The sequence below is a fragment of the Solenopsis invicta genome, chromosome 7 (genome assembly GCF_016802725.1).
Source record: "Solenopsis invicta isolate M01_SB chromosome 7, UNIL_Sinv_3.0, whole genome shotgun sequence".
Taxonomy (NCBI): Eukaryota; Metazoa; Arthropoda; class Insecta; order Hymenoptera; family Formicidae; genus Solenopsis; species Solenopsis invicta.
In genome coordinates, this window is record NC_052670.1 from 16,048,459 (window position 1) to 16,074,116 (window position 25,658).

Genomic DNA, 25,658 nt, shown 5'->3' on the forward strand with positions numbered 1-25,658 from the left:
AGAAGGATGGATAACCGACGGATTACCAAAGGAGGATCAAGAGAAACTCATCAAAAAATATATGCGGCGAGCAAACGCAATGAGCCTGTACATCGATCTACTCAACACCGCTTTACAATCAATCTTGATCTTAAGAACTGAATTTGTTGCATATGTAACGTGGAATTTCCGTTACATCACTGTCTTGGCGAGGCAATACAGAAAGAACATCCTTTAGCAATTACTCGCATTACGCATACGAAACATTTTCGTATGAGCAATTAGATAGAATTTCTTATATAGCAAAATCCAATTAAATTTGTAAAACAATAAGAGTTTTTTTATTCACTTTTATTCACACTTTATATCACGCCATTGATACTTGAAAAAAATTTTTTTAAACAGTAATGATAAAAGAAAATAAAAGACTGAGAATTAAACGACCGGAAATGCATTACACATGACATCAATCGACGATGTTATACGAACAATTAATCATCGGACTAACAAGTCATATCGATCGACACTCAATCGTTTATACGTTAGCGAAATTTCTTTGTCGCATTCGCACCGTCATCTTAATTGATATCGCAGACGCAACGTACGGAATGTTGAATGCAAAAAATTGGAGTTCAACCATTTTCTCCGCGAGAGAAAAAGTATTTAAAAAATTAAACAATGTCATGTTACAAATCGGAAAAATCTTAATTGAATAAAAAAATCAATTCAACTATTTAAAGTAGATTGTGTTGATAAAAATATTAAAACACGAAACAAATTCAATACCCCAATTATAATTGCTGTTTTGAAAAGATTGTTCTTTGTACTGAGACTTGATAAAGAAAAACATTTTTTGTAATAGTAAAATATTTTAATTTTATACAGATTTAATATTACGTTACATATATATTTGAAATAATTGATTAATTGATATTATTCCTACGTCTTTCTAAGTAGATATAAATATAGAAATTGAGTATTTTAATTTTGCATTACTAATAGAACTGAAATATAACCAGCAGATGTCTTTATTAACTGCAACACGTAAAATAGATACAATAAATAAAACATTATTTAATATAATTAAACCTAATTAAATGTAAAACATTATCTTAATATGAGACAATCTTAATATAACAATGGCTAACGCAATATGTTATTATTGGAATTAATGTGTTGTCAGAGTCAACTAAAATTGAGTAATTAAATAAATTTACCGTGAAGTTCGATTTCAATTATGCTGTCTCGTCCGAATGGATATGTAGTAGCATTCCGTTGCGCTATTTTCGACAGATTTTTTAAAGTTCACAAAAATTAATTTGAAAAAGGCGCCATGCTCGTAGGCACTACTCTCCTACACTGTACACACTCCCGGTCTTTAGTCCGTTTAAAGCATGGTGGAAGGGATAGCATGGTGTGTGCAGTTCGGCTAAACCACGCCCACTTTTGCTCTGCAAGGGCTATAGTTAATAAGACAGGCAACTGTGAAAAGTAAAATTATTTAGTGTCAGCCTGTTGGTATGCTGGATCTACCTTCTTTGTTTCACACATGTTAGTTTCTCTTTCTATCCTTGTATGTATATTTTCATGGCTCGATTTACATACGTCAGAAGGAAGGTGTGATTTGCATGTAAGTGATATTTTTTAATATTTTACAATTGAACAAGTTTGTTGTTATATCAAAATTAAATATTAAATTGGAAAAACTTAATAATAAGACAAGCAAATACAGTTATTTTTGTTCAGTTAAATTCTGAGCGTCCTCATTATTGTATAGATTTTTAGCAATAAAAAGTAAATAGGTAAAAATTAAATAAGTAAATAAATAAATAAATAAAAAATAAAAAACAATAAAATTAAACCTAAAAAACATATAAAAATATAATAATACGAAAAATTTTGTAGTTATTAAAAAAATAAATATATATTAACAATAGACGCCATAAAGCAGATATGGATGGGGCGCGTGTATAGCAATATAGATATTTTTAGTTTATTTCTGAAAAATGTGTCTTCGAACTATAACTTCACCATACATGTTTGAATTTGTTGTTAAATATGCTATAAGTTTTGATATAAAGTAAATTTTAAATTTTTCAGAAATTTAGAAGAGAAGGAAAATTTCGAGAAAAATAACATTAAAAAAAATCTAAACAAAGTGTTATAAAATACATAGAAATATATAAAACTTTTATTTAAAACTTTTTTTTATATTTTTTACCATTTCGATGGTATTACTTAAATATTAAGATTTTTTAATTCAGAAATTAAAAAATCAATTTATTTCAAGAGTGTGTTTTATCCTCTTGACAATTATATGGGCCCGTTGTTATACATATAAAAATACGTGTCCCACATTTTTATCTGTATTACAACATATTAAAAGCTTGTCAATTTCTTGCACACTCTTACGCTGTTTCCTATTTCTTTCACACGTGTTCTTACGATGAAAAGGAAATGGAGGAAACTAACCGAATGAACCGAATCTTCGGTCAAAAATTAGTGTAACACTTCACGTGCATAACTGTTCCCGATAGAAAGAGAAGCAGATACTTGAATAAGTGCATGAAACAAGGATAGATGACTCAGCATACCAACAGGCTGACGCTAAATAATTTTGTTTTTCACAGTTGCCTGTCTTATTAACTATAGCCCACCGATAGACGAAGAGGGCTAATTTTTAGAGAGAGACACGCGCGAACTGCACACACCATGTTATCCTTCCATCATGGTTTAAAGCTAAATCTGAAAATAAGGGTCTGGTTACGGGGGGGGGGGCGGTTACCAGATTCGAAGATAGCATATCGCAATAACACCTACAATGTTTTTTTAAATATATTTAAATATTTATTCTTCATTATAACGTTCTTTAAATATTTGAAAAACATTTAAAAGATATTGTTTGCTGATAGGGCTGTCGACGAGCACCGAGTGTTGTGGTGCCGTGTTACGATCAGAAAAGATTTCGTAGCACACGTCTACTGTTCAAGTGTTCTGGCAAAGGATTTCCGTCTTGTTATTGCGAAGCCATGTATCGCTAAGATCAAGATACCTCATGGTTGCGTGGTAGCTGATTAATTCATCATCACGCTTACGTGGGAACCAACGTACAAAGTTAATACATGTATTTCGTGAAAAAAAAAATTCGCGTCTAGGTCTGCTTAAACTAATTCACATGTGACAGGTCTAAGATTTCGCTAATCCATTTGAAGGTAAAATTAGAGGTACTCGGTAAACAAAAATAGATTAGAAACTTGTAATCCATTTTAATTCATTTGAATATATTTTGGATTAAAAAACGGCAGTTAAGTTTAAATCCTATGTCATGGAATAAAATATATTAAATAATTCGCGAAAATTTCTTTTAAATTAAAAAAGAAAAAATAACTTTATTTTAATCCCGTTTCATGGATTAAAATGGATTATATGGCTCACATAACTTTCCTAGATAGGAAAAAATAGAAATCCAGTAATTTTAATCTCACTTTATGAATTAAAATAGATTCAAAAAATTCTTAAACTTTAATTAGATAGAAATGGATTTGTGTAGTCGAATCCAAATTCTTGATTTTTTGAATCCATTTTTATTCATTTTAAATATTTTGCTATTTGCTGGATAGAAAATCCAATGGCAAAGTTGACATTAATATTAAAAACATTATGTATAACAATAATCTTTGTAATTCATGTTTTATATCCTTTACAACTTATTCTGCTCAATCAACAAAAATAAAAAGATTAACAATACAGTGGAGCTATTACATGCGCGCTAATTTTCAATCCTCTAATTTTGCCTTTACCTATCACTTGTGTTTCAGTTTTCAATAGGCTTCAGATGCGGATATTTTTTTCTCACAAAATTCGTGTGTTAATTTGTGTGTGATTTGTACGGTCAGTTATGGTTATCACAATTGGATCACATGTAACTATATTGATGCAGTTGACACATCAAACTAAATAAGTCATATCAACCATACACATAAGCCTTGTTTACACCGAATACTTGATATGCGTAATATCTAGTAACCATTCCATTGAATTATTTTAATTTCGGTAATAAATTTAATGAATAGTATATTAATCTGGTACAACATGAATCAAGATAATTAATTAAATATAGATATCATGTATACATTTACACGCATCGTCAAAATTAAGACAATTTAATAGAAAGTTAGTAGTTGGTATGCGTGTCAAGTGTTCGGTGTAAACTAGGTCATACACATAATACAAAAATAACTAGGATGATATATGACTACAATGCTTACAACTAAATATTTCCTGTTATATCTTTTTTTTGTGTATAAATACTAGTATGAAATTAACTTTTTCTTGCTTTGTTAAATATTAATTCTTTAATACAGTATTATCGCGGATGAACTATCTTATTACAAATTTTATTGTTTATTTCAATTTTACTTAAAAAATTTAAAAAATTATATTGAAACTTACTACTATAATTACGAATCCATACAAACAAAATATTACGCCAAAGTAGACAAGTACTCCCAGCAACAGTAAAGTATATGTACTTTCGATAATATGAAAAAACCTTCGAAAAAATTCATTAAATAACAAAGAGTGTATGTTATTACACAATTTTTTAAAATAATTTATATTTATATTTACAACTTTGATCGTATAATTACAGTCTAGCCATTGACTTATAATATCTATTTTTCCATGAAAAAAAAAAATTATATACTAATACAAATAATTTAAAAAATGTGAATTGCAGAACATTAGTTTCAATTATTTTTAATTTGAGAATATTAAATGATTACAAAACTTGTTTAGCCGTATGTGCTCCTTCACGATGACGGCTATGCCTTCGTTATAATTCTTAAACAGTTTTATGTTAATTAGTCTTTCTTTAAGAATTTCCAGCTGCCCACACAAATAAAATATTAATAATCCGAGCAAGTTATTCACACCGCTGTAGGACGCAACACACATCAAGATAATGAAAGTCTGTGCAGCGAATGTGATCTCGAAATACGGACTTTGATTTTTGTCATAGACATAATGAGCTTGAAAAGGAAAGACTTTAACTGGATCCATGATATTTGTAATATATCTTATAGACTTTCCAAAACAAGGTAAAATTACAACAAAAATGCTGCAGCAGGACATAATGGAATAAGTGATTATTGTGATAATTCTGGCGTTTTGTGCTTGCTGTATCATAATGCATCGTTCTTTATTGGTTTTGTCCTTTCTCCAGCAATTATATTTATGACCATTAGAAGATCTTCAAAATGAGAAATCATGAATAATATATTATGATACAAATTAAAAATTAACAAATGTAGACAGAAAATCTGCATACTTCGTCAAAAATGAATAAAATGTATGTAAAATGGCATATATCTTCCTCAAAAAGTAAGATAACAAGCCTTTTCTGGACATATTTTGAAGGTCAATAAAGGGCTATTTATAGAAAAAAATTGTTACTTAATTTTAAAATAGCAAATCCAATATTACGAACCAAAATATAAAATTTTCTTACATTTGAATAAATTTATACTCTAAGAGTTTTTGGGTTTACCAATTGTGCATCTGTAATTAAACTTTCAAACTTCAATATGAAACATAAAAATATTAAATTTTGTTGAATTTGAGTAATATTTTGGACATCTATATTTGATTCGCCATTTTAAATATTAAAATTTTGATTGTAGATTCATAATTACTCTAAAAACCTTTAATAAGTTAATCCAGTATATAGGGAAGAGTGAGGTAAATCGGACCTATTTGCAGTTATTGCCTTCTATAGGGCGCAAATAAAGTTCGAGCGTAAAACTGAAGGTACCTTTGGAAAGATAATTTAATTCTTTTTATTTTTGCTTCGGATCATTTCGATGTATCTTTCACTCGTATTGAACTATAATGGAAAATATAGAAACATCAAATATAGAAACATTGCGCTCAAATTTGGAACAATTGCATTAGTTCAAAATCAGACCACCCCACGTTCCAAATTGGATATGCTATTTTTGTTGATTTTTAGATAGAATTTTAAAAGATTTTAATGTACTTTTTTGTATTGAGTAAAAATGAGCAATTTGACAGTCAAAAATAAAAATTTTATTTAAAAAAATTATGTACAAAAAAATTGGTAACAGTTTATACGAGAAGTCCTGACCATTTCCTTCTGATTGCTTCGCGCAATTGTTTCAAGGTCTCGCAGTATTGGTCAGCGGTCATCGTGTGCCACACGCGCAAAGACAGAAATTTTACGAGAAGGGAATTTTCAACCTCATCTCACGAAGCAACAAGTGCCTAAACCGCCATGAAAACTGTATCGAAAAATAATCCTAGGGATGATACTTTAAAGTGGCTATTTGATTTTTCTAAATAAAACGTTTCTTGTTCACTGCAGACTTTGTAACTTTACTTTTGGATCGCCCTTCGTATAATTAGACTTGAAATCAATAAAATTTAATTATTTCGAAACTGTTCGAAAGCTATACTTTCCATACATTTTATATTTCCATACATTACAGTGATTATAAGTAGCAAATTTTTTATATTTTTTATTGCTAGTAATAAATTCATAACAGAATAATTTTTATACAATTTATTTATTTGTTTTCAATAAAACATTTTTCAAACATATCGTTTTTTAACGAGGTGATAATATTAATCCAGCAAAAAAATTTGTATATGGCCTGAGGAATCAACGGATCCAGTTAAGACTCTTAAAGACAACCAATCTTACCAGAAATGCCAGGAAGTCGGCATTAAAAATTGCATGTGACATAGAATTGGCGGAGAAAGGAGTCAGCTAATTGAAGGAACAAAATCCGTTGGAAACAGCCTTGTATTTTGCTCCCTTACTGACAAAGTCAAATAAGAGGACAAAAAGCCGAGATGACAAAAAAGAAACAAAGAAAATCAACAAGGGCTGAAGAAGGATACATCGTCAACGAACCGTTCCAATTTCAACCATTTACTTATAACCCGTCGAATCGATGATGAGCAATGTACAGTGCGATGCAATGATTCGAAGGGTCATAGTAGATGGCTGACTTACCGATGCCACAGGCTCGTATATAGGGGAAAGTAGGGTTATTGTACGCACAGGGTAATTGTACGCTACGTGGTTTGGCACCTTCCCGATGAATAGAAATTATATCACGACAATATTTGTAGGCTGAAGGCATTTTTTAAATATATAACCATACGTTATATCATTTAAAAACGTAGTTAATTGAAAAAATAAGAAAAAGTAAAATCATGATTTTTCTTGCGATTTTGGCGTTCAGAAAATAAGGCAATAAGTCCGTATTTTTACTTTATTCATTTAATTTTGTTATATCTAACAAAAGTTCGTTTTTTTCTGCGTTCTTTGAGCTATTGTTTATTAAATTTAATTAAATAATAATCAAGTAATTGTTTTTTTATCAAATCAAGTCCGCTGTTGACAATTTTACGCATCCATCTTGAAAGACGTGAGACCACGTGAGATCAACTATAGTGCCACTAGTACAGTGTAGTGCAGTGTAGTATAGTTAAAAGAATGGGCTATAACCTCATTTTTCCTCCGCGTCTATTTATCCAACCGCACGTACAATTACCCAAGGCCCGAGAAATTTTTTCGTTTAACCACTTGTTTCTTTTTGCTGAATATAGCATTATCAAATAAAAAATTTTTCAATATGACAATACATAATGATAAAAAAATGTTTAAAGTTTCTATTTCTGTACTCGTATCGATTTCAACTTTAAAAATCACTTCACTGCGATAAATTTCCCTTAGGTGCGTGCAATTTACCTACTTTCCCCTACATATCGTAAGGGAAAATAGGGTTATTGTACGCATTAGGTAATTGTACGCTTCGTGGTTTGGCATCTTCCCGATGAATAAAGATTATATCACGACGATATTTGTAGACTGAAGGTATTTTTTTAATATATAACCCTACGTTATATCATTTAAAAACGTTGTTAATTGAAAAAAATAAGAAAAAGTAAAATCATGATTTTTATTCCGATTTCGGCGTTCAGAAAATAAGGCAATAAGTCCGTATTTTTAATTTATTTATTTAATCTTGTTATACCTAACAAAAGTACGTTTTTTTGTGCATTTTTTAAGCTATTGTTTATTAAATTTTATTAAATAGTCATTGAGTAATTGTTTTTTTATGAAATCAAGTCTGCAGTGGACAATTTTACGCATCCATCTTGAAAGGTGTGAGACCACGTGAGATCAACTATAGTGCCACTAGTACAGTGTAGTGCAGTGTAGTATAGTTAAAAGAATGGGCTATAACCTCATTTTTCCTCCGCGTCCATTTATCCAACCGCACGTACAATTACCCAAGGCCCGAGAAATTTTTTTGTTTATCCACTTGCCTCTTTTTGCTGAATATAGCATTACCAAATAAAAAATTGTTTAATATGACAATACATAATGATAAAAAAATGTTTAAAGTTTTTATTTTTGTACTCATATCAATTTCAACTTCAAAAATCACTCCACTGCGATAAATTTCCCTTAGGTGCGTGCAATTTATCTACTTTCCTCTATATGTCAGACTGTGCCGTCGGTAAGTCACATCTAACAACCTCTTCGAATCATTGCACCGCACTGGACACAACTGCGTATGCTTGGGCATGTCGGTAAGATAATGCCGACATGCCGAAACGTAAGCAGTTGTGTACCATCATACGCGTCTGTAGGGGAAAGTAGGGTTATTGTACGCACTGGGTAATTGTACGCTTCGTGGTTTGGCACCTTCCCGATGAATAGAAATTATATCACGACGATATTTGTAGGCTGAAGGCATTTTTTAAATATATAACCATACGTTATATCATTTAAAAACGTAGTTAATTGAAAAAATAAGTAAAAGTAAAATCATGATTTTTCTTGCGATTTTGGCGTTCAGAAAATAAGGCAATAAGTCCGTATTTTTACTTTAGTCATTTAATTTTGTTATACCTAACAAAAGTACGTTTTTTCCTGCGTTCTTTGAGCTATTGTTTATTAAATTTAATTAAATAGTCATCAAGTAATTGTTTTTTTATCAAATCAAGTTCGCCGTCGACAATTTTACGCATCCATCTTGAAAGGCGTGAGACCACGTGAGATCAACTATAGTGCCACTAGTACAGTGTAGTGCAGTGTAGTGTAGTTAAAAGAATGGGCTATAACCTCATTTTTCCTCCGCGTCCATTTATCCAACCGCACGTACAATTACCCAAGGCCCGAGAAATTTTTTCGTTTAACCACTTGCTTCTTTTTGCTGAATATAGCATTACCAAATAAAAAATTGTTCAATATGACAATACATAATGATAAAAAAATGTTTAAAGTTTCTATTTCTATACTCGTATCGATTTCAACTTTAAAAATCACTTCACTGCGATAAATTTCCCTTAGGTGCGTGCAATTTACCTACTTTCCCCTACGAATAAACAATCAGTTACCGACATGTATGACAACGCAACACCCTGTAGATTAACTTACCGACGCCACCGTCTGGCATGTATATTGTATATGTTAGACTTACCGACGCTGTGAATCGACAATGATAAACGCGCGTGCGCGATCGCTTCGGAAAAGATACGGTTTAAGGTGATGCTAAATTGAAAATAATTTTCCAATTTTTTTCATTTTCATTATCCTTATATAGCGTCCATTGTACGTTACTGTCTATACTTTAATTGTGGGAAAGGATTTTTAAATCTGTAAATGTAATTAGAAGAACGGCATGCCCGAAAATTAACGTTCGGTCGGTAGAAAAGGAACGACTTTAGCATCCCCTTAAGAATTTAAGGTGTATCGACTTGCTCAAATCACTGTGATTTTCCTGTCTTTGTTTCATAGTTCAACACTAGATGACAGTTTTGTATCAGTCCCAAATTTAAAAAGAGCGTTTTGGCAAAACAGAGCAACAAAAGAGATAAATGCAAAAATAAATGCCCAAACAAATGTAAACAAAGCAATTATTTAAAATAATTAAACTTTTAAATTTAATGAAAAATATTTTTATTCAAATTATCAAGTATAGTATACACAAGCTTGTTTCTTTTTTTCACGACTCTTTTTTATTAAATCGTTATTAGTTTGCTGCGCGTATTGACGCATATATACGTATAGTAATATAATAATGAATGCAATAACTCAAAATATCTAATTTATGGTTTTCACAAGGAAATGTCAAGTTAAAATTTGATATTATATTATATCATTAACAGTTCTTTTTCGCATGCATCAATACAATCGATATTTTTTCTGAAAATCGTTAATAATATAAAGTATTAAAATATTATTACTTCATCATGCAGAATTCTTAATAATTTTTTCTATTAAAATATCATCTTTTTTAAAATGGTTTTCACAGAGAAATTTGTAAGTATCTTTAAACCCGAATACGCGCTTGAAATTAATGATATCCATTCCTTGCGACGTTTACTATCACATGGCATTCAAAATATAGATTTTTTGTCTTTACGTCTTTTCGTGCAATTAGAGATTACACAGTTTGATAATGTTACGTCCGAGGTGGTGTTACGCCGTCAATGAATTATCCATTATACAAGCCGAATTTTTGACACAAGATAAAACACAAATCTTCCACTAATCAAATATCTATTCCGCCCACTCCTCACCTTGTTTCAAGTCCTATAAAATGTTCAACTTCCCAGCACTTCCTAATTGACAATATGAATAATCTCCATAAAATAAACGTGCAGTCTTTGTCAAAACAATTAACTTAAATAATTTAATTATTGATAATTTATCTTTAGAAAATAACTTATCTGCTGATATTTAGCTTTTATAAAAACGTCATAAAAACGAATAACCTATGCCTTTTGTAATGTCTAAATACACTGTAACAAAGTAATTTTAACAATTGTTTTGTTTTTAGAATTCAACGCGAATTTATCCGGAATTGTTAAGTAAAACAAAAATTCATAACTCATTCGCACTAACTCACGATCTTCTCTTCTTTATTATTAATTTAATAATATATTATAATTTAAATATTATTAACTTAGATTCCTGTACACAGAACGCTTCTTTAATTAAAATAAAAAATTTCTAACACATCTTTACAATGTTTCAAAGACGTTTCTGGAATATCAAAATATGCACTTTCAAAATCTTATAAAAATATTAGATTACGGAAATTTTTGAAAATTTATATTATTATATCAAAAAGTTACTGACAATTTTGTTAAAAATTGTAAATTGTAATGCTCTAAAATATAATTAAAAATATTATTTCTCAAGTATTTTAATTTTAATTTTTAATTTAAACTTCCCGCGCTAATCGATTTGAGCAAACTGTTTTATTTTTATGTTGCTACTAGTGTTAGTGACATCTGTGCCAAATTTCATGTGAATGTCATCATTAGTCATATAGTTACGCTTGTGTTTTCTAAAAGTGATTTTGGCGATTTTTACAATGTCTGATTTTGCTGAGCAAAGAAGTGCCATTAAATTTTGTTTGCGGAATGAAATTTCGGCTGCGGAAATGTGCAGAATGTTGCAGAGGGCCTTCAATGAATCGACTATGTCGCAGAAAAATGTTTATAAGTAGTACAAAGACTTCAAAAAAGGCAGAGAACGTGCTGATGACTTGGAACGCTCCGGACGACCATCAATGTCAACTGATGAGCAACACGTAAAGAAAATCAAGGAATTGGTGCTCGAAAATCATCGATTAATAATTAGAGACCTTGTCAATATGGTTGGCATTTCAATTGGATCAGTTCAAATAATTTTGAAGGATCATTTGGGCCTTAGAAAAGTCAAATCTTGTTTGGTGCCAAAAACACTCAATTTCCTCGAAAAAGAGCGTCGCGTTAAAGTTTGTGAAGAGATGATTTCTGACTATCAGGACGTCTACGAACGCATTATTACGGGAGATGAGACTTGGATCTATGCTTATGATCCGGAAACAACCGACCAATCGAGTGAATATCGTGCGAAAGGCGTCTATTGAAGAGATTCAACGTGAATCGCTGCGCGCTTTGAAGGCTATACCGGGAAACGACTTTTTGGCATGCTTCGAGGAATGGAAAAAACGTTGGCATAAGTGCATTGTATCGGAGGGGGAATACTTCGAAGGGGATGAAATTGATTTGGATGAATAAATAAAGATTTTTCATTTTGTAACAAAATTTACCTTACTTTTTGAACACCGTAGTATATTGAATTCAATTTGTCAAACAAATGTAGAAAAATTATTAAAGTCAATTTTCTTATCGCGTGCACTTTGGGTCATTTCTTATCTTGAAATAGAATGTTTACGTCTCGGCAGTATTGACATGTATAAATTCAAGAGTTACGTTAATGTTTTTCTCGATGTCTGCGTTTTCATGTTAGACACCTACAAGATCCGATAGCGCACGTTGCAATAGCCCACCAACCAATCATCTTGACTTATCTAACCCAACCAACGAAAAAACTCTAGTCATCGACCGCTGTGAGTGGTGGTGTGCTATCGGTTCCTTGTGCTATCGGAATCCGCCCGTTAGACACAGACTGTCCTCGAAATGTTTTTGCTACCTTATGCGAGAAAAATATGCATTCAACTTTCATTGAGAACATTTTTCTCTATCTCTTATAATTTTGACGATACACGCTTCGAAAAAAAAAACCCGATTTTCTTCAAAGGGGTGTTTCACCCTTAAAAGTGTTTTAGGGCACGTGTAAAAAAATACGTTTCCCTTATTTTAATCTATACAACATGTTACAACGTCGAAATCGGAGGGAGTCACTTCCATAGCGCACGAACGCGCGGACGGGTGCACGTACCGTGCGTATAGAGAGGTTTTTAATTATTTTTAGAAAATAGAAATGTATCGTAACTTTATCATATACGTTGAATTCGTAATAACGTTGTCAGAACTGTCAGAATTCTATGAGTGCTTATTACATCCCAGCAAACACGGATATATAAATGTTAAATTGTCGTTATAAAACGGAATATAACAAGTAATATAACAAGACCATTACATGTAACATTCACGTTAGTTGTAATTTTCCACTCACAAAATATTACAGTTATATAACATAAAATGTTATATAATTATAATATAACGTACTTAAAATGTTACGTAACAATAATATAACATTAATATAATTAAACAAATATTTGTTGCAGTATTACGTTGCTGCAATAAATAACATGTGCAACTTTAACTATGGCTGCTATATTGCTGTTATATATTACTGTTATGTTACTGTAATTTTTACTGTTATTGAATGAACTTATTTGTTTTTCCACATACTAATTCTAGAGAATTTTTTTGAATTAATTTAAACAAAAGCAAAAATCTGCTTTTGCTTTGAAATAATTCAAAGACCTTCTCTAGAATTAGTATGTGCAAAAGACCTTATCTGTAGGAAACAATCAGGATCTGCAACACGTGTATTTTTATTCTATAATAAATAGGAAACGTTCGAAGAAACTTATTACAAATAATTGATATTACAAATTCATTTTTATTAAAAAAGGCATTTTTAGCATTTTATCTCAGATAAAAATATATACTTTTTTATAATATTTTTATAGTAAAATTAATTTTAGTTGGCAAACAGTATTTCGTATCTTTAATGTATAGAATATATATTTTAATAGAATATATACTTTAATAAAACAATATTATATATTTTTTGCATCATTGATGTAATAGATTAACATTCTTGTTTATATATATATTTTAAAGCAAAAAATGAAATAATTATTTTGCTTTACACATTTGAATGTTAAAAATATGTATACATATAATTTTTATCTATTCTGTCACATAAATGGAACAATTCATATGATAAATTATATATAAGACTTATTTTACGGCATCTGTCAATACCATTCAAAATTCAAATTATGAAAGTATATGTCATATAAATAACATGTGCATCATTATGTACATTTAGTATTAGAAATAATATGTTAAAGTTGAAATTTTAGGAAAACACTTGCGAGAAAAGATTTTTTAACATATATTAAATTTCTATGTTTATTAAAGTTTTAACAAAATATATATTGATATAATAAAAAGAAACACGTGGGAAAATGTAATGTGTAAGTAATTATATTTACTGCATACATACTGCATATTTTTTCTACTGAAATTATATTAAAACAAAAGTGTCTTAAAGAACAAAAATACAATTTGTTAATAATTATTTTCGCTGTAGGTATAATGCATATTTTATCTACTGAGATCATAGCAAATCTTGCAGTTATGAGCAAAAATAAAATTTAAATCGAAACTTAAGAATTACAAATTAATGTGTCACAATAACATAATATAATTCTTTATACACATACACCAAAATTTCTGATATATAATTTTGATATCTGCTCTTGTATACAGATTTTATTAACTAATGCTTCATACGAACAAAGTGTATCAAAAGTGCAGCCATTTAAAGGTATTTCATTTCAAATAGTACACTTTTATCGATATTATTAATAATGCTTTGGTATATACATCTATAAATATATGTGTATAAAGGAATAAAAATGCGTTAGAATTTAGTTGTTATCAACTACATAACATTTTTTAAGACGTTAATTATCATGTCAAACATTTTAACATTTAAATAACAAATGTTATTGCAGTTGATCGAAGAGATGAAATCGGTCGATCAACAGACAGTATAAGTCCAGAGATTGATATCAAACCGATGTAAAAACTGATTTGCAGCCATCACCAATATAAGAGAGATTTATTGGACCGATGGAAAAATAAGATAGGACAAATCTGTTGAGTAAAAACAATGTTATGTTTAAAATTAATTTAGTTAAATGTTACATGAAGAAGAACAAATGCAATAAAATATATTACATTAAAATAAAATTAACAAAAGAATTAATAAATTTTAATATTACAAAGTATTAGTAATTTTTTGCAATTATCACACTTAAAACAATTTAACGTGGAGCATCAAGGGAAAAATATATTTTACTTTTAAAACAATTGTGTCAATCTCTGATTTTATATGCAACTTTTGATTCTAACCTCTAATTATGCAAATTTGATCTTAATCTATTTTTCATATTTCATATAAGTATTATATAAATTAATAAACATAGAAAAACTTTTCGTACCTTTACATTACGTTCAATAAATTACAGTTTGATTAAAAACGTGACAAGATTACCTTGGATTATCTTCAGGAGTTGCAAAGGCGTCCTTCTCCTATGATGAGAACCAACGGAAAGAACGGAAGCGTGCAATGCTATTAGATTGGAATCCCGCGTAATTCAAATTATATAACATCATCATACTGTCAATGTAATAGTTGTTAGGTAATACGCAACATTGCAGTTATGTTATTATTCGGTAGTATTACATGTAAATAACGAAGTTTTATAACAGTTTTATAACTAAGTTATATTGTATATTTAAAGGAAGGTTTCATAATTATAATATAATTAGAGGAAAACATCTGTTATATTACATGTTGCTCCTATGTTATATTACATTTATATTCCGTGTTTGCTGGGATAGTTTGTAACACTGGCTTTTTGTAAGCAATTATTATAGATATATGCAACAAAAGTAAGTAATTAGAGCCTTTATTAGGAGTATAAATAAGTTTCCGCCGTTTTTTATCAAAAATTGGGCATTTATTGTGAAAGAACGGTACCTAATGTTTTATTCGAAGTATTGTCCATCGCTAGCCACTATTTTTTCCTATCTTTCTGGCAGCATACGGATACCGCGTCGAAAGAATGCTTCATCTTTTGAAGCTATCCACAAATCGACCCAATTTTTTGTATCTTCATATGATGTGAAGTGTTGCTCAGACAGGCCATGCGCCATCAATCGAAACAGGTAGTAATCAGAAGGAGCAATGTCTGGTGAATACGGTGGGTGGGGTAAAACTTCCCAATTGAGTGTTTCCAGGTAGGTTTTGACCGGCGCCGCAACATGTGGAGCATTATCATGCAGAAGAATAACTTTGTCGTGTCTGGAGTAGTAGTGGGCATGTTTTTCCTTGAGTACTTGGCTCAATCTCATCAATTGTGTTCGGTAGAGAGCCCCAGTAATGGTTTCATTCGGTTTGAGCAACTCATAATACACGACACCAAGCTGATCCCACCAAATACACAACATGAGCTTTTTTCCATGAATGTTCGGCTTGGCTGTCGATGTTGAAGCATGGCCAGGTGGTCCCCATAATTTCTTCTTCTTTGGGTTATCGTAATGGATTCATTTTTCATCACCAGTGACTATACGATGCAAAAAACCCTTTTGTTTATGCCTGGCAAGCAGCATTTCACATGTGAAAAATCGGCGTTCAACGTTTCTCGGCTTCAGTTCATATGGAACCCAGTTTCTTTGTTTTTGAATCATTCCCAATGATTTTAAGCGATGTGAAATTGCTGGTTGAGTCACTCCTAATGTAAGTGCAAGTGCTTCTTGCGTTTGGCACGAATCTTCATCTAATAATGTTTCCAATTCCGCGTCTTCGTACACTTTCGGCCTTCCGCTACGTTCTTTGTCTTCGACATCAAATTCACCGTTCTTAAACTTGTGAAACCACTCACGGCAACTTCTCTCACTTAAGGCAGCCTCACCATATGCTTCTACAAGCAATCGATGCGCCTCGGCTGCAGATTTCTTTAAATTAAAGAAGTAAATCAAAAGCTCCCTCAAATGACGCTTATTTGGCTCAAAACTCGACATTTTCGCACAAAAAAAGATATATGATGCTGATACAAAATTGCTAATATTTTAATGTTATGTTGTTGCCAGATGTACAACCTTACGATATAACGTTTTACAACAGACAATTTCAACCATAACATACTAATGGCGCCATTTTTTGTGAAACGGCGGAAACTTACTTATACTCCTAATATATAAATATATATATATATACATATGTATATATATACAATTATATAACTCCTAATATATAAATATATATATATATACATATGTATATATATACAATTATACTAAATACACGTATAATTTTAAATCAACGTCTCTTTATTTTATGTACTAATGTCACACATATTTGTATCGAATGTAACAGATAGTTCAGCTTTGATTGCATTTTTGCCTCGAACTTCACCAAAAAGATCTGTTAATTATTTTTAAAAGAAGTTGATGTTCTATAGAATTCTCATTAAAGTGACCTCTTTCTTAATACAGTATTTCTCACGCTAAATAGTCTTTCTACACTTGCACTACTTGGGAGTGCAGTATTGTATTTAATAAAAAGTAATTTAACTTTTGAATCATTATTTAGCATCTCAATATTAAAATTGTTTGATTATAAAAATCGTTTGCTATTGTTGGATTGCTATCACATAACAAATTAATACACTCCATTTATACAAAGTAACGATAAAAGTAACTATTCAAATCGTTACAATTACTGACAAAATGTAACTCGTTACCGTTATTGTTACTAATTATGAAACGTAACGCCGTTACTCATTCGTTATCAAAAAAAAGCAATTGTAACGGTAATGACATTACAAGTAACGCGTCACTTGCCAACTCTGGAAATATTATTTACGTGGTACTAAATAATTGGCCAATAAAAATTTATATTATCTAGCTTTTGGCTGAAATTATAATTTTGTATTGGAAAAAATATTTATTTTTTGAGAGGATCCCATTGCGATCCCAAAATTTGTTTTATGGTGCGATATTCTACATATATTGAAGTATTTTTGAGAATTTTTTCAGATTTTTAGAAATAAATAAAATTGTTCAGTTTTTATTTAAAACTAAAAAACTATTTTTTTTTATATTATTAAATTATTGTCACTAAAAATAATATTTTTATCTGAAAGTACGGGAAAAATCCTAAAAAGTCATGTCTCTAAAAATTTTTTTATAATAATTTTAGCTAAAAATGTTACAAAAAGAAAAAAATTCTTTTTTAATTTAAACGATAGCCTTCAATATCTTTAATACAAAGCATTTAATGCTTACTTTTTTTATCATTAACCTTATACAGTACATCCACTAACATGTTTTCATTATCATTTAAAAAATCCCAAACAGTTTAGTTTAGATGGACCCCTTTCTCGTAGAATGCCCCATATACTTTTACAAATATATATTTGTGAAAATATTATAATCTTTATGGCTTTATCTCCTCATTAGAGATTCTTAATGAAAAGCATCATAAAACTAGTCTTTCTATCTAGAAACAACTCACTTTTGCAGTCATTTATTATTACGTGCTTCCATGGAAAATTAATGAACCAATAAATTATAAAAAATTTATAATTTTTTTTCTTTCTGTTAAAACATAATTTCCTAAAAATATGTCTTGCATATTCTTATCCCAGAAAAATCTTTGGATTAATTCTCTGTAAAAGCAAACGAATTGTTTAGTTTGCTTTGCTTAGAATTAATTCAAAAACTTTTCTGGGATTAAAATGTGCGAAAGCAAATTAGGTTAAGTGAGATTGATAAAATAGCATCATTGCAGCAATATAACAACACTAAAGCTTTACATAATAGTTACATTGCATCAATGTAACAAAGTGACGAACTAGGTTATTGGTATATAATTGCAATTTTGCTGTTACATAACAGCAATGCTTTCCTTCAGTCGCTTGTTACGTTGATATAATGTAACCATGATGTTCAATGTGTGGGAAATTATAACTAACATGGACGTTACATGTAACACGCTATATTGCGTGTTACCTTTAAGTTTATTGCATCAACATTGCTATTATATAGCTGTGTGTGCAGGGGAGTATTAGAGGAGAAGAGTGTATTATGGTTACTATCTTCAATATGGCTACCCCTATTATTTCCGTTATTAGGTGACGTATTCTAATAATTGCTTATGGAATTATTTGTTTAGTAGCCCGCTGTTTTTTAGTGATGCTAATATGCTAATATATAATGACTGACAATTATTATAAATCATTTTTACTTTTGAGCATTTCTGAACTTTTTTAAGATACACTTTTAACTTTTAATTACATACACTTTCTCATTATTTTTAAACTTGAGTGTATTATCACTCGAAGGTACATACACTCGAAGGTTTTTTTGTTATTTAACTTTTTATTTGGCTGTATACATTTTAAGTTATACAAAGTTAAAACATGGAATTTTATTAGTATGGTTTTTTAAGCGAAATTTTTATATCAAAATATTTCTTTGATAAATTGATCATCATTCTAAAGAGCGATGTTTAGAAACATTAAAGATATTATTTTATGCTTGTTGTTTAATGTTAAGCAGGTATAAAATGATATTTTTAATGAAATTTTTAATGGTATTTCTAAAGTTTCTGAACGCAGGAAAATTCTAAATCAGAAAGATTCTAAACAATAGAAAATTAAAAATATATAATTTTATAACAAGATACTGTGTTTTTTTAAACTAAATTAACTTTTTAAAATTATTTTTATAGATAACCATATTACAATCAATTATTTTCTTCCACCGATTATGCAGTGCAAAATCTAATGCATATATTTTTAATTTTCTATTGTTTAGAATTTTCCTGATTTAGAATTTTCCTGCGTTCAGAAGCTTTAAAACTTTCATTAAAAATATTATTTTATCCCTGTTTAACATTAAACAATAAGCATAAAATAACTTCTTTAATGTTTCTAAACACCGCTCTTTAGAATGACAATCGATTTATCAAAAAAGGATTTCAATATACAAATTTCGCTTAAAAAATCATTTTAACAAAATTCCATGTTATTGTGTTAATTTTGTATAACTTGAAATGCATACGGCCAAATAAAAAGTTAAATAACAAAAAAAAACACTCGAGTATATGTACCTTCGTGTGATAATACACTTAAGCTTAAGAATAATGAGGAACTTTATGTAATTGAATATTAAAAGTGTACCTTGAAAAAGTTTGGAAGTGCTCAAAAGTAAAAATGCCTTATAACAATTATTAGTCATTATACGAGGTGTGTTCAAAAAGTATCGCGAATTTTGTGTTTTTTCAAAAATTATTTATTTATTCATGAATATCTATTTTGTCCCCTTCAAAGTAATCCCCATGAGATATTATACACTTGTGCCAACGGTTTTTCCAATCTTCGAAGCACTTCAAAAAATCATTTTTTTTTATCTTGTTCAGCTCCTCCTTCGATGCCGTCTTTATCTCGTCAAGCGTAGCGTAACGTCGTCCTTTCATGGGCCTCTTCAGTTTAGGGAACAAGAAAAAGTCACAGGGGGCCAGATCTGGGGAATACGGTGGCTGCGGCATCATTAGTGTGTTGTTTTTGGCCAAAAAGTCGCGCACAAGCAACGATGTGTGAGCAGGGGCGTTATCGTGGTGCAAAAGCCAATTTTTGTTCTTCCACAAATCCGGGCGTTTCTGGCGGATTGCTTCGCGCAAATTGCGCATAACTTGCAGGTAATATTCCTTATTGACCGTTCTACCCTGTGGCAAGAACTCATGATGCACCACGCCCCTGCAATCGAAGAAAACTGTCAGCAAAACTTTCACATTCGACCGAACTTGGCGCGCTTTTTTCGGTCTTGGTTCGTGCGGCAGCTTCCATTGAGATGATTGAGCTTTGGTTTCCACGTCATAACCATAAACCCACGATTCGTCACCAGTTATGACCCTCTGGAGCAAATTTGGGTCGTCGCGGACAGAGTCCAACATCTCATTAGCAATGTTCATGCGATGCTGTTTTTGGTCGCAATTGAGCAATTTTGGTACGAATTTCGCGGCGACCCGTCTCATGCCCAAATCATTGATAAAAATCGAATGGCACGAGCCAATCGACATGTTTAGGTCCTCAGCAACTTCTCTAACGGTGATTCGACGATTGGCCAATACCATTTTCTCCACTTCATTAATTTTTTCGTCTGTTGTTGAAGTGCTCGGGCGTCCGGCACGCTCTTCGTCGTTCACATCTTCTCGGCCTTCTGAGAACATTTTGTACCACCGATAAACGTTGCTTCGGTCCAAGGTAGCTTCTTCGTATGCCACAGTCAACATTCGGAATGCATCCGCGCACTTAATTTCGTTTTTCACACAAAATTTGATACAGGTTCTTTGATCCATTTTTTTGAATAGGTAAAAATCGAAGACGATCCAAAACACGTGCAAGCAAAGCAGCTGTCAACAATTAAGTGAACATTCAAAATGGCCGAGCTTGTCGGCATAAGTGAGAGACATGAGTACCAACATAACGCCACAAAAAGATCGAAATTCGAATATACGTAACCCGCGAAAATTCAAAATTCGCGATACTTTTTGAACACACCTCGTATATTGGCATATTAGCATTACTAACAAACGGCGGACTAAACGAATAACTCCATAAGCAATTGTTAGAATACATCGCCTAATAACGGAAATAATAGGGGTAGCCATATTGTCGACAGTAGCTATAATACCCTCTTCATTTTTACTTATTTTATCAGTTGTACGAGGTGTGTTCAAAAAGTATACAACTTATCAGCGTCGAATAACGTTACTTCTGATATTCAGCTTGTTGAATGAGTTGAGGAATAATACATGTTTGAAAAAAAAAAAAAAAAGAATAGATGATGAAAGAAAAAAATAGATTTAAAGAAATAAAATAGATATTGCACTTTAATCAATACATAAAAAAAGTAAAATTATTTTAAGATGTAGTATCGGAAGAGATGTGATGTATAGTGGAATTATCAAGAAACTTTATCGTATTATTACATTTTACTATTTTTTAAAAGTTTCTTATTTATTTTTTTACCTGTTTATTTTATTGAGAAAAAGAGAAGAAATCGTTTTATATATTTAAAATATAAATATGTTTATTGTGGTACATGAATTATTAATAAAGATAAAACAAAGTTTGAATACGGTTATGTAAGATTACGATTCAAAAAAAATGAAAAAAGAATACAATCTATTATCTCATTTACAATTAGAAGACCAACGATTAAATTCAACAACGTTTACGTAACGAATATTATCTTTACGTTTACTATATAGCGTGTCCCAAAATGCATATTCTACGAGATAAACGCAAGCGCATATCGATATACACGGGCAAGGCAAAAATGTGAAATAAGAAGTAGGATTTAAAAATCTTCTATTTAAAAAATTTAAGGTGACCTTTACCCAATCAGTAGACAATGTTTTTTAAATATTTATTTTTCATTATAACGTTTTTTAAATATTAAAATATTAAAATATTTTTAAATATTTAAAAAACGTTATAATGAAGAATAAATATTTAAAAAACATTTAAAAAGCATTGTCTACTGATTGGAGGTCGCCTTAAATTTTTTAAATAGAAGATTTTTAAATCCTACTTCTTATTTCACATTCTTGCCTTGCCCGTGTACATCGATATCCGCTTGCATTTATATGTACGTTACGTACATACATTATACGAAAAGATAAAGGAAAAGGACTGCACTGGAAAGACATTAATGACCGCTAGTGTAGCTGACATTGAAACGTTTCCAAAACATTTGTTACTTTTTTCCATAAGAACTTTCCAAATTATGAAATTCAAAATTTACCACCGGAATTAGCATTACTCATAGTGAATTACGTAGAGATTGCACGGATTTATATCTCTTTTCACTCTTTTGCATGTACATACATAACACAAAAGAGATGTAATTCGATATAGTGTATAATGTATCAAAAATTTCAAAATTCTTCTTTCTCAAGAGTAATATACGCACTCTTTAATTGTAATTATAACTGTATTTAATATTATATGAAAAATCATTTATTGATCTTAGCACTGTTTCAAGTAGAATTATAACTTTATATTTGAAGGAAATCTTTAATTTTTACTCAGATAATTTTCTCATTTTACAATTTTTGAGAGTCGACAAATTTGATCTCGAAAAAACTAAATACAGAATCCGAAACTATTATAAGCATCGGTCCAATGTACCGGAATGGTATAGCAGTAAGGATCCGTTTCAACCGGAACTGCAAGAGATACTTAATCTGGGGTAATAATCATTATTAGAAATAATTTTTTTTAACTTTCTTTTAGTATATCTATTATATTTTAGTAATAAAACGTGTTTAATATTTCTTAGAGACAATTAGAGGTACATACAGTGTTACAATCAAGTTTCCAGAGATCTATAAGACACAGAAGGATCGCAAATACTTATTAATTTTATCATTTAATATAATACAAAACTAGTTTTTTTTAACAACGTTTACATGTTTTATACATCAAATTAAATGTCTAAGAAAATTTAATGTTTCTGCACGAATTACTTTTAGTTCTCTCGTTATAATCTGTTCGATTAATGATTTTAGTTCTCAAACTTATTGTTAGACTTTTTCATTACAATTTTTTTTTTTTTTAATTTAGCTGGTACTAAATTGTCACATTGTATTGGTGTAAAACGAGAAAGTATATTTCTTTTGAAAATTTAGAAATGTTTCGTTTGCACTTAGAATATTTTTGCCCTTGCGAAAACCGGATAATCAAGGAAGAACGATTTACCTTGTGCGCGCAGCTCGGCATGACCCGAGAATACACAAAATATCAAATCTAGCTAAGGTATTGTTAAAATAATGTATCGCTTGAATGATTTGTAGCGGATGCTGTCATGATAATGTATTTTTAATGTATATGTCCATTATTTTTGATGTTTTTAGATCTGTGCAATGGCGTTAGATGCGGCGATGAAATATAATGTCGCAGGATCTGTATATGGTTATACATGGTACGTAGGTGTATCCAATGCAACTACAGGCCATATTTTTCAATTGACACCGTCTACGTTAAAAAATTTGGTCGATACATGGCAAAAATGTTACCCGCTAAGATATCAGAAGATTGTTCTTTTCAACGTACCAACAATCTTTTATATTGTTGTGAGGATTCTCAGATCTTTCATGACACAAAAGTTAAAAAACAGATTTTACGTCTACTCCCACCAGAACTGTTTTGAAGAGATTCCAACTGATGGCTTGCCTGTCGAATATGGCGGTACCGGTGAAACAATTCAGGAGTTAACAGGTAATTACGGTAAATTACATAAATGTTAATGGAATACTGGATAATATAATATAAAAGATGTATTGCTAATGTTTACTCTAAAGCAGGTATTGCTGGAGAAAAAATAAACGTCTCAGAATTAAGACACAACCAACCCACGTAGCATATAAGGGTTTCAAATACGTTTTTAAAACGTATCCATAGTTTTATAACCGTAAAAAACCATTAAAAAACGTTTAAACAGAAACGTTTTTGAAACCATAGTTTAAGAAACGTATTTTTTACGTTTCTTCTGTGAATACTGTAAAAAAGTAATACTGTAACAGTTTTCTTAACATTAAATAGAATAGAAATGTTTTTTAAAGTAAAAAAAAATCGAGAATTTTTCTCAAGAATTTTTTCCGGAAATTTTCGAGAGGTCACTCATTCAAGTTGTAATCGTAAAAGAGTATAATTTTATATGTGTTTATATAAATAATATGGTTTAATTATATGTATTATTTTTTCAATAACATGTATTGACTCGATATACATGTGTTAACACAAAGTGTTCACAGATCAATCATCAGGCATCAATTCGCAGCAATCTTACAGGTCAAGCAACGTTCGGCGAGGTTACGACTTGAATGAGGGTGACCGCTTGAAAATTCCAAAAAAATTCTTGAGAAAAATTTTCTAATTTTTTTTACTTTAAATAACTTCTATTTTATTTAACATTAAGAAAATTGTTTTTGACAATTACTTAGAAATTCTAAAAGAGTAGAAATTTTAAAATTTTTTTATCCGTAAAAAACACATTTTTATAATGGTTTCTTAAACGTTATTTTATCGGAAAAGAAACGTTTCAGTTAACTTTTTTCTGAGTGGACATTTTAACGCATGAGAAACGTTTTTAAAAATCGGTAGTAAAACGTTTCGGAAAAACGTTTATAAAACGTTTTTGAAACGTATATGTGCTACTTGGGAATTATTCAAGCAACAATCGTTAAAAGTAATTAAGAATTCTTTGCATATCAAATATATATGAAATTATTACGTATTAAATACGTATTTAAATTAGCATGTAATTTGACGTATACACACACCCACACACACACGCGCGCACACGCACATATATATATATATATATATATATATGTATATATACAGAGTGTCCAAAAAGTTCGGCAACGGTCAAATATCTCGAAAAGTAAGCATTTTAGGAAAAAATATTTCAGACAAAAGTTGTAGGGTTTCAAAAGACCTATTTACTGATCTTATCAGTTTGACCTTGGATGACGTCGCCAAGGTCATAACGAAATCACATTAACTTTTTTAAATGGAACATCCTATTTTTGATTCTAGAATCTTATAGCTGGTGTCAAGACCTTTCCAAAACCCTACAAGAAAGTTTATTTTCGTTGAGTATTTTTTGAGTTACAAGACTTGAAGGTTACAGTATCGCTGGCATTGGCATTACCCAAGATGTACCACGTGGAGGTTGCCCAGTCGGATTTACACCTCTTTTTTGTGTGTGTGTGTGTGTGTGTGTGTGTGTGTGCGCGCGCGTGTGTGTGTGCGTGTGCGTGTGTGTACGTGTGTGCATGCGTACGTGCGTGAGTGTGAACAGAAATAGGGACCCTACGGTTCGTCACTTCCGTAGTATTTAGAGACTCCAAACCCTCTCTGTATTAATGTTTATTTAATTTAGAAGATGTTCAAATTGAGGGCCATGAACAGTTTGACAATGTGCCAAACGTTCATAAAAATTACGCCGAACATTTTGCA

The 25,658-nt window shown here is 30.6% G+C and overlaps 1 protein-coding gene across 1 annotated transcript; it reads left to right on the plus strand.

The window, feature by feature from the left end:
* Nucleotides 1-22,729: 22,729 nt before the first annotated feature.
* Nucleotides 22,730-24,031, plus strand: LOC120358286 (retinol-binding protein pinta-like; the record flags this gene model as incomplete). Its single annotated transcript, XM_039452010.1, has 3 exons — nt 22,730-22,884; nt 23,345-23,450; nt 23,549-24,031. Coding segments are annotated over 3 exons (654 nt in total), but the record flags the coding sequence as incomplete, so codon positions are not given.
* Nucleotides 24,032-25,658: the final 1,627 nt, after the last annotated feature.